This window comes from Phytophthora parasitica (genome assembly GCF_000247585.1).
Source record: "Phytophthora parasitica INRA-310 unplaced genomic scaffold supercont2.5, whole genome shotgun sequence".
NCBI lineage: Eukaryota > Oomycota > Peronosporomycetes > Peronosporales > Peronosporaceae > Phytophthora > Phytophthora nicotianae.
Window position 1 is genome coordinate 1,039,570 of NW_008648991.1, and position 10,108 is coordinate 1,049,677.

The 10,108-nt window shown below is 49.4% G+C and overlaps 6 protein-coding genes across 6 annotated transcripts; 1 reads left to right on the forward strand and 5 right to left on the reverse strand.

Annotated features, from left to right (window-relative positions):
- Positions 1 to 148: 148 nt before the first annotated feature.
- Positions 149 to 1,494, reverse strand: PPTG_04633 (hypothetical protein). The gene is made up of 2 exons (XM_008896890.1): positions 1,039 to 1,494; positions 149 to 964 (listed from the first exon to the last, which is right to left on the reverse strand). The coding sequence occupies exons 1-2, from the start codon at positions 1,452 to 1,454 to the stop codon at positions 214 to 216; spliced, it is 1,167 nt and encodes a 388-aa protein (XP_008895138.1). The 5' UTR covers positions 1,455 to 1,494; the 3' UTR covers positions 149 to 213.
- Positions 1,495 to 1,964: 470 nt separating this feature from the next.
- Positions 1,965 to 3,640, forward strand: PPTG_04634 (hypothetical protein). The gene is made up of 2 exons (XM_008896891.1): positions 1,965 to 2,312; positions 2,374 to 3,640. Exons 1-2 carry the CDS (start codon positions 2,010 to 2,012, stop codon positions 3,319 to 3,321), a joined length of 1,251 nt encoding a protein of 416 aa, XP_008895139.1. The 5' UTR covers positions 1,965 to 2,009; the 3' UTR covers positions 3,322 to 3,640.
- A 142-nt stretch (positions 3,641 to 3,782) lies between these two features.
- PPTG_21444 (hypothetical protein) lies at positions 3,783 to 4,160 on the reverse strand. The gene has a single exon (XM_008897454.1). The coding sequence runs from the start codon at positions 4,124 to 4,126 to the stop codon at positions 3,941 to 3,943; it is 186 nt and encodes a 61-aa protein (XP_008895702.1). The 5' UTR covers positions 4,127 to 4,160; the 3' UTR covers positions 3,783 to 3,940.
- Positions 4,161 to 5,724: 1,564 nt separating this feature from the next.
- On the reverse strand, positions 5,725 to 7,688 carry PPTG_04635 (hypothetical protein). Its single transcript, XM_008896892.1, has one exon. The coding sequence runs from the start codon at positions 7,384 to 7,386 to the stop codon at positions 6,202 to 6,204; it is 1,185 nt and encodes a 394-aa protein (XP_008895140.1). The 5' UTR covers positions 7,387 to 7,688; the 3' UTR covers positions 5,725 to 6,201.
- Positions 7,689 to 7,900: 212 nt separating this feature from the next.
- Positions 7,901 to 8,789, reverse strand: PPTG_04636 (hypothetical protein). Its single transcript, XM_008896893.1, has 2 exons — positions 8,386 to 8,789; positions 7,901 to 8,326 (listed from the first exon to the last, which is right to left on the reverse strand). The coding sequence occupies exons 1-2, from the start codon at positions 8,774 to 8,776 to the stop codon at positions 8,205 to 8,207; spliced, it is 513 nt and encodes a 170-aa protein (XP_008895141.1). The 5' UTR covers positions 8,777 to 8,789; the 3' UTR covers positions 7,901 to 8,204.
- A 262-nt stretch (positions 8,790 to 9,051) lies between these two features.
- On the reverse strand, positions 9,052 to 9,621 carry PPTG_04637 (hypothetical protein; the record flags this gene model as incomplete). Its single annotated transcript, XM_008896894.1, has 1 exon — positions 9,052 to 9,621. The coding sequence occupies one exon, from the start codon at positions 9,619 to 9,621 to the stop codon at positions 9,052 to 9,054; it is 570 nt and encodes a 189-aa protein (XP_008895142.1).
- Between the last annotated feature and the right edge of the window lie 487 nt (positions 9,622 to 10,108).

Sequence of the window (10,108 nt, forward strand, 5' to 3'; positions counted from 1 at the left end):
CCCCGTCGTAGCTTGCTTCTCCACATCTTCATCCCACACAAACGCATTGTCCGCCATCAACTAGCCCGTTGCTTGCCTTCAAAAGCTTTGTAAAAGGGTTTACCTTGCTCACATCAGGATCGCGGAATAAAGTTTAAAAAAAATAATGTCAAATAATCGGGAAACAATCTCTGGGTTAACTTTATTTTTTAAGCCTTCCCTTCGCACACCTGCCTATTGCTTGCGAGACTGGAACTTTAGGATAGCATCCATGCACTCAGGCCCAAGCCACAATTCCTTGAGGGTTTGGCACTCAAGGTGGTTAATTTCCTGCAGTTCCTTCACGGCCGCAGCTGAGCGGATCAGCGCCTTGGAGCGCTGCATGGATTGCGGATAGCGAGACAGCAGTAAGTCCACCTTCGCCTGTACTTGGGTGTCAAAGTCAGCGGCGCCGAACATTGCAGTAGCCAAACCGGTATCCACAGCGTCCTTGGCACTCAATTTCTCACCGAGCAGCAGCATGGCGTTGGCACGAGCAGGTCCCATTATACGCGGGAACAATAGCGACGAACACGCTTCAGGCGATTGACCCAGCGACGTGAACGGCGTGTGGAACGTCGCTGTCTCCTTGACATACACCAAGTCGCAGAGTCCCAAGATGGTGGTCGCGATGCCCACCGCTGGCCCCTGAACGGCTGCGACGATCGGCTTCGGGTACGTGATGAAGGTGTCGACTATGTTCTCCAGCAGCACAGCGCCCTTATCTGCCATCGCTTCTAGCGACAGTCCGTCTGGGTTGGACGTGAACATGCTCAGGTCATTACCGCTGGAGAAGTACTCGCCTGTGCTCTTGAGTAGCACAGCCTTGACTTTATCTTGCGTCTTGGAGCTCTCCAGCGCTTTGGTTAAAACCTCGTACATGCCAATGTCGATGGCGTTGAACTTCTTGGGGCGGTTCAACTGGATTGTCAACAGCCCTGCGTCCCTATCATTACAACAGCAATAACAACTAAAAAAAAAACCTAGTCTACAAGCCAATAAATCTGGTCGAAAACGTACGAAATCTCGACAAGAAGATCTTCAGACCCAGCAGAAGCCGTAGCTGCCGCTGCAGCCTGTTCTTCTTCTCCCTTTGCGCCACTCTTGGCCGCCAGTTCGTCAATAATGGCGATATATTTCAGCTTCGCGTCGTCCTGGGTCATGTCGCCTAGCTTCGTCCATGCGTCCCATTTGGCTCGACCCACAAAGTCCAGCATGCCCGGCTTTGAGGTCGTGTTCTTGCCCAGATTGGCCTGTTTGAAGAGCGCATACATCTCGAGTTTGGCTGCGTTGTCCGACAGCGGGGGCAGCGTCTTGCCAAGAGCCACGCTGCGTTCGAAACGCTCCGAAGTGGACGACATGTTGGCTGTCAGTAGGAGCTGCACAGAGCGGGTGTTAGTGGGAGGAATGCGGAGTCGCAGTGCGCGAGGAAGCATGGCTTTGCCACAAGTGTATCCTTTTGCAAGTACCTTTTCGGATAGGAAAGTGATGAACCCGACGTGGAACCGGCGTGCGAAAACCTGCTGACACGCATTTTGTATGCCATCCGTGAGGATCAAAGAAAAAAAAAACTTCAAGGTAAAGTTGCCTTTCGGTGCGATCATCTCAAATCCCAATCTCGCTGTTGCTGTGCTGAAAAATAATATGGAGAGGACATACGAATGCACAGCAAAACGCCGCACACTCAGCTCCGATATTTACATTATTTTCGTGTCCAAGTGAGCTTTTGCGATCATCTTGAAGCAGTCTCTTCGTATCTCTTTGTTAATAAACGGCTCAGCATTCGTCCAAATGGTGACATCATCGCGCACTTTAGCTGCAATGTAGCTCCGAGTCGGAAGTTAGGTAGGTAGCAACATGCAAATGGAGACGATGAAGTTGAACCCCGTTCAAATGGCTACACTTCCGTCTCGATGGTCGACACATGTCACTATGTCACTATTCTGCGCAACAATTGGCCCAACGAGCAGCTCCAAAGTAGCGTTGCCACCATGGCCAAGTCGCTGAACCCGATGGAGGCGTACCGCCGCGAGCAGAAGAAGAAAGAGCTCAAGAAGCACCGACTGGAGCGACAGAAGGATAAGCAGGCTAAGCTCAGTGCCATGGATCCGGTGGAGATCCGGGAGCAGCTCAAGAATCTCGAGCGCCAAGTGGCTGCAAACCCCACGGACGGCCCCACACGCAAGCGCAAGCAGGAACTGGAGGACACACTGCGGGCGGTCGTCAAGAAGCAGAAGGAAATGGTAGACGAAGAGCGCAAGAAACAGGCGAATGCACCGCCGCCACCGCCAAAGGTAAGAAATTATATGAGACGAGGGAGAGTGACTGAAATACTGACTCAAATTGTTGCTGCAGAGTATGGCGGAGTTGACACAAGCCAACAAGGAAAAGTACCAGAACCCAGAGAACTCCATCTATTACCATCCGACACTGAATCCGTTTGGAGCGCCGCCACCAGGCAAGCCGCAAGTGTACCGCAATATGCCGGCGGGGACTGTCGTCGGAGCTGCACCGAGAGGCCCACCAAGACAGGGACGGCCGCAGCATCGACAATTTACGAGCACAAGAGATGGTGGAGGTATAGTACCTCCACCTCCGCCAATGCAGCAGCCTCGCACAATGGCGCGGCGGCCTGGAAAGCGACCACCGCTGCCGCCTGGACCCCCACCTCCGGGAACGATCCAGGTACCTCCGAGACCACCATTACCGAGTGGGGTGCTGCCTGCTCGGCCACCTCCTCCACCACCTGCAAATGCTCGAGCTACCGATAGAATGGTACCTCCTCCGCCTCCACCGCCGCCGCAACAGCCACGCGAAATGATACCGCCTCCTCCGCCCTATCCAATGATGGCTACTGATGATACAGCGATGCAGACTGGTAATACAGCAGCAGTCAATGTGGAAGATGGCCACGTTATAGCCCCATACCCGACGACAGACGAGAGCGAAGATAACAGCGTCGTTGCTCCCTATCCGCCACCCGATGAACCCACAGAAGACGAAGAAATGGACGAAGAGGCTGCTGAGCGTGCAGCTGAGGGTCAAGCACAGCTCCGTTCGCTCGTACCCGTAGCACTTCGTGTGCAGCGTCAAATTCCTGCAGCCCCCAGCTCCAGCGTTGCCAGTGCTCCGCCCATTCCAGCCCCTCGACGTCCAGTTCCTGCCCCTCCAGCCCCGGCACCTCGACCGTCAGTTAGAGCCACCCCTCCACCTCCTCGACCCATGCCACCCAAACCAACAGACAGCAACTCCGTGTCTAACGAGTTCGACACCTTCATGGAGGAAGTTAAGGGATTGCTGTAGCTACAAGTTTTAGCGCTTCAAGCGTCCGTTCAGAACCAACAAGTATCACATCTACACTACGCTACGGTAGTATAATGACTGGGGTGAAGGCGATCTGGATTGGCGAAACGAAACAAGTTGTTTCAACCAACGCATTAGTATATGGAGTACACCAAGTTCGACATTGAAATGAACAGCCCAGCGATGAAAAGGTGATTACGATCTCCTGACCATACACTGGGAAGCGTTTTTTTTACCTACAAATATTTTTTATGGAACATTGTTGTACGACACCGATAACCATCTTTCAAAAACAAGCAAATATAAATGAGTTACACACATTCATTTCTTAGAAAATTAACTTCATTTCTGTTTCATATAGGGAATGGTGAATCCTTTCCTGGATAAAATACCAAAATCATCAAAACAAGATTTCCACGTAATTAACACATATTATACTTGAAGTACGAAGTAAGTGGGCTTGCGAATGTAAGCAAATTCTGCAGGATTGTTGTTTGCTGTTGTATTATTGACGTTGAATCAGACACTAAGGTCTTTACTTGTTCGGGTAGATGTCGATTGCCCACACCTGAACCCTGAACAGGCCAACTATTTTTTGACCCGGTTGTTCTGGCTGAACTTACTTGATTTGGCCCAGCGCGGTACAGATAGATGTTCCATCGTCGTGCACGTCGCAGTATGTTCCCTCTTCACATGCGACGGTGATGTCACACTCGCCACCGAGTGGCACGGCGGCAAGTGCAGCGTCGGCCAAAACCACCAGGGCGGCAACAGTCAGGGCGAGAATTAGAGACGGCTTGAACATGAGAAATTGCTTGTCAGGTCGGGACTCGTGGAGGCGAAATGCGAAATGCCGAGTACGAAAGGAAAATACGTGGGCTTACGCTGTAAGAGATGCCTGTTATTTTGGCAGAATCAATTTCTTGAAGCTTTGCCCTGGACAAAGCTTCGAACGCCTTGTTGGGAACCCCAAAGCATACATACGATTCCAACTTGGGATCGTTGTTGTGCTGGGCAAGATTATCACGGGGATGGTATTGCATGTATGTCGCATTGTTGCAATATATTTACAGCATTTGGCAATGTACAGCACCAAGGTCATTGATAATGTAAAAAATGTAAGAAGAAAAAGTTTGGCTCGAGTTTAAATTCCGATCTACCGTGCAAATTCATAAAATGATAAGGTAAGTTATGGCTTCAAGAAAAATGTACAATACTCACCTTATTCTTTTAAAAAATTCCTTTTTTAACGGCAAGATCCGCACATTTTCATTTTCTCCCCTCTGTCTAAGGCGTTCCATCCTACCATGACAGGGTACGTTTTCATTAGCACCATCATTGCAGCTTACCAGCCATTCGATCCAGATAGAGCCAGCATCATCATTAGTTGTTTACCAACAGTGCAATCCTAATTGCATTTACCGTGAAATTAGCCGTTTTTTGTCCTTTACTCGAGACTTAGAAGTGCTGGCCTATTAGGCCGTCTGACACATCAACGAGAAGGAAGCAGGGCGCTCAGTTTTGAAACTAGCATCGAGGATACAGGCAGGAGGCGTATTCCCCAGGTGTATGGAATGCAATACGTTGTTATGTTGGCTCCAGTTTAAAGGGAAAATCGAAACAAAGCACTGCCACTTCTTAATTTGAAAAATAAAGTTAAAAGAAGAAAGTCGTAAGAAAGTAATGTATAGAAGCAACAGTGAAAACTACTCTTTGAGTTTTTTTCTTACCGAATACAACAGAGAAAAAAATCCACCACTTTTGGTGATTTTGGAGAAAAATGACAATAAACTTTTTTTGTTTTGAATGTCGTTTTCAATGCATTTAAGCGGGCTTCCAATGACAGAATCAGCTGGACATTTTCATTCATTTCCATCGGTCGTAAGGGCTGTGTTAAGCTGGTGCCTGTAGTGCTCGAACTTTAAGTCGTTGCGTGTACGAGATAAAGACAGAGAACTTTGACGCCGGTAGTTCGATCCGTTTTCCATGTACGTCAGTGTAGCAATGCATACTAGCTTCGCGTGGTCGGGACGTACGCAGCCACGAGAAGATCCTAGGGTCATCAGCTTTGTCGAAACGGTGCACCATTGATTCGATGGCATCGCACCAGCTAAACCGTATAATTTGGCGATTCGCTCAGTTAGGGAATTCTTTTCAGCTACTGTAACATGTACAATAAATATTGATAAGAAATCTGAAGTTTTACTACGAACAAATTTAGCGCCGGCCATACAACTTTGAGGGGAATGGGAAAAAATCTTTCGAGAGATCTGATTGGCTGGGATGGCATGGTTCATTTGGGTTATTCGAAGCCCAAATCAAAAAAGTCAAACTTTGGGTCGTAATAAAATATGCTTGGATGGCATTCAGACGAAAAAAATCCATTATAATTTTAATGGGTTTTTTCGTCTGAATGCCATCCAACGGTTGGAAACTGCCCAATTATGTCGGGTCTATGCAACAACGTTCTGATGATTGCCCAATTTATCAGAATCAGATATTGTTCTGTTAGTCGTTCAGTGTACAACAATGCTCCGATCTCGCATATTCGCCGCCCGTATCGCTCGCAATGGACTAGCGCGCATGATCTCCATGGGGGAGGGCATCTCTGGAGCCCCAGTCTGCGTACTAGCCATTCTGGAGCAGCATAAGGCCTTTCTCAGCAACCTGGATGGCGCCGTGTATACCTTCCACAGCCCCCTTGTCGAGGGCTCAGTCGGGCAACACACGCGGCACTCGCTAAATCACCTACGCAAGCCACTTGAGCTTCTAGCTGCCCGCCAGCAAGGAAACGACGAAGATATGGTGCGTTACGACATCCGCGATCGCCATACGCCCGTGGAGAAGGACCGTCATGCGGCCATTCAGCAGATCGAGCCGTTAGAGAACTGCTCGTCGCTGCTTCTGGTTGTGCATGGCAATTGTAGCCGGGTACTGCTTCTGCGCGAACAATATGCACGCTTTACATACGGCAATTTCCATATCCACGAGCTTGGCGCTGTGTCTCCCTCGCGATTTAAATGTCTTCTTTACTCTGCAACTCCAACACAATGGTGTCGCACAAAGTGCACAGGTATTGTCGTCACCAGGGTGGGTACTGCGTCGTCTCGACAACATACTTCTCTTCTTCAAACAATTTCCGCAGGTACTTGGCTCTACTTTGCCGCTTTGTGCCAATTCCGAAGCTTGCTCTCGCCGCTTGATGCTTTTATTTTCAATACACCACTGCAGCTTTTTCGTCTCCGATAGCTGCGGGGAGTTCCAGAAGCCCAACGTAGATTCCCACATCGCAGCGATCACTACTTTATCCACTAGGCGACCTTGAGGCTCCACGTACATCTGGATGTATACGTCCACCGCACCTTTTTCAAATTGTCGGTAGATAGCACCATACATGAGCTTACCACGTATCATGGGTTTTGGAAGTGCTGGACATTGTGGCAGGTCGATCGATTGGACTACCTCGTACCCGATGCGCTCGCCATTCGGACGACTAACAACGCCTGTCGCAGTCACGATGACGAAATCACGTGGACGCACTACCTTGTTGAGTGGCCAACTTTGCTCCCCCACCATCCACGTTATCCCCATGAACTGGAACGGATCGGCCTCTGTTGGCCCAGCGAGCTGCGCCAACACGGCACCATCTAGTGGCTGTTTACCGAGCGTCTCGGACCGGACCTGCATAGCGAGGAAGTCGGGAATTTCCAACCCGAACATGACCTCACTTAGATTGCTCTCGATTGTCCCGACGGCCAATAACACGCATGGGTTTTCCCAGATGTCACCTGGAAGATGAAGATCTCGAGGAGTACATGTATTGCTGGTTCGTTCAGAATACAGCGAAGCGTTTGTCTGCGTCCTCAGTTGCTTCCAGCGCGTGCTGTCGAGGTTCGCATGATGTCGTGGAGAGCCCGAGAGGGGGTTTCTGCAGGCATCTCGCTCGTCATAGCTGCGCAGCGTGCGGTCTAAGAGCTGGAACGTGAGATCTTGACAGAGTTGCTGCTGGTCGAGCGTCAGGTTCAGTGGCGCGAATGGTACCTCCCTCCGACCGTCGGGCGTCATTGCCGAGTGCTCTCTAGGCGGTCGATTGGAATGTGAGACCGTGGGCTCGTGACAAGCAGGTTGCTTCGTCTTCCGCCGTCATCCTTTGAAAGCTCTCGAGCGTACTTGTACACACGCAGACGCTGTAATCACGGACTCGCTTTTGGATTGCATCGCTTGTCAGGTGAAGATGGAGGCGACTTCAATCTGTGGCCTCGTTTGTGACTCACAAACGAGGCCAACAGTGCTCACATTTTGTCTTCTGCAGAGGGAATGAAGCAGATCGCGCGTTCGTGCGAGCAGATGTCGACAGGCGAGAGGCTTTACTATACTACTAGTACATGGTACATTAACGTGGTCTCTAAGGGGGTCTAGGGGTACTCTAGATGCAATTTTATGCACAAGTGGAGCGGACGATGTAACCTAATCCATTACGTCCGTCCACTAGCGTACGCTCAGAGAAGATCGCGTGGAGGAAGCGCAGCAGGTAAGCGACGATCGCGCGAGATAGCAACGTGTAGAGGCATCGACAGCAACCAAGACTCACAGAAAAGTTGTATTGCAATTAGATCTGACTGCTGTCCAAGTTTCAAGTGATTCTGACGCAAGTTAGTGGAGCAGATAATGTAAATTGCAAACAAAACGAGGCGAATCGCTGCCATTTTCTATCAAAACTCCTGCTCTTGTGAGGATGCTATCTGAAAGCACTACGTAAACTATCTGAGGCAGAGTTCCATAGTCTAATAGACGTTGCTGCTCTTCGATTCTCGCCCGCAAGTAATCCGTCCTCTTCTCCATCACCTTCGCAGCGTATGCGGACACTGCCAACGCGGCGCCTGCTAGACATCCTTTTTGGACGGTGAGGCTTTCGTTGGTGAAGAAAAGAATGTAGCAAGCCAATCCCAAGCCGATGCAGGCGACAATCCACTGTCCATAGGCAAGTCTTGTGATACATCTTGTTCTATCACAGCGCGATCAGCCACTAACAACAGCGAAATGACTTCTGTAACTGCGACTTACGATTGTACCGAAGAATGCGAAGACTTTTCTTGACGTACTCCGGAATGTCGACCAGAACGTGGATGTCACCGTCTTCAGCATCTTCTTCGTTTGGGAAACCGAACGCTGTGTTAAGCAGACGATAGCTTGCATCCATTTCACCATTTTGCTTCATGATGTCTTTGATTTGAGCAGGAACATTGCCATCTTCCAGTCGCTTGACACTCGGATCGCTCGTCTTCAGCCAATTGTCGCCCTTCTTCGCGGCATAAAGCTTGAGGTCCTTTGGAGCAAATGTATAGTCGTTCTCCTCCACAATCATCTTCTTCAGTTGCCATACTTTCTTCCAATCCTCGATCTCCACTCCAAAGACGCTCTCATCTCCGATCACCACACACGTCAACGACTTCATTGCTTGCTGGCAACTTGGAGAATGAGGAGAAAGAACATCAGATTATTTTAACCATTCAGATCACTCCAAAATATTTCTGACAAACATATTCCTCAATATATAGATACTAAATAAAAGTGAGTTCATCTTGAGCGATAAAAAATAAATATATAGAAATAACAATGTGTAAGTAACAACGGACAGAAAACAAATAATACTAGAATGTATTACCAAAAGTAATACAAACAATCGGATGTTTTTTAATACTGTAAAAAAGTATCACTATTTAAGTATTGTTATGTAGTGACATCTCCGCTCGGTTGATAGGTTACATGCACTAGCATTGTGAGACGACGGGTTGGCAGCTGACGAGCGCACGTACTCAAACACAGCGGCTTGGCAGTAGGCAGGTCCCAGTACCGGGCGGTCTTGTCATCAGAGCACGACAGCACGTGCACATTATCGGCTGAGAAGCAGGTGCTGCGGATGGCGGCAGTGTGGCCCTTGAAAGAACGCAGAATTGCACGAGTGTTAATGTCCAGCACCTGAACGTAGGGAGCTTCTCCACCTGCTACCAACAGTTTGCCGTCCGAGCGGAACGTGCCGGAGTACACGACGTCGCGGAAACGACTGAAAGTCTTAACGATTTCGTTGGTCGTGGTGCTGTATAGGTGAATGCGCGTGGACGAGGTGATCGCTACTTGGTGCGGCGCAACGGGCGAGACGTCGATGTGCGTGACGGGGCCAACCTGCTGCAGCTCTTGCGGCGCATGAAACTTCTTCCAGTACGAGTTCTCGGCGGTCTCCACCTCGTTCGTAGCCGGGAACTGCTTAAGCACCAGGCGCTTGAACTCGCTGGTCGCCATTGTAACCCCAAGAGGTGGTCTGTTGAGCTGGATCAAGTAGTGTCTTGCTGTTGAAGCAAAATGCCGAATACGGCGTCGCTACTATTCACGCTGCCTCTGGAACTTGCAACCATACAAATGATAGCCAAAAAAATACTAAAAAAAAAAAAAAGATTTACTAATACGAGGAGGCCAACGCGAGCTCTTCCTGTGAAAAGTATGGTGTTCGATCTATTCCTTTTCGGATTGACGCACCGACGTAGATCACGAGCCGGTTGGCAAGAACTACTGATAGCACAACATTCTTAACAGTACCAACTCACCTCCCGAGACCACCAAATATTGTATCCTGTAGCTTAGGTTTAGCAGACAAATAGAGCAGAGGTGTGTGAGTAAAAAGCTCAAAGTCCTGTATCTCAGATGTCTTATGCTTCTCCAGGCTGCCACGCTGTTGACTTGATCTCGCTGTCAAGAATAATGCACTTTGTCACCAGCGCATTGGGGGGGG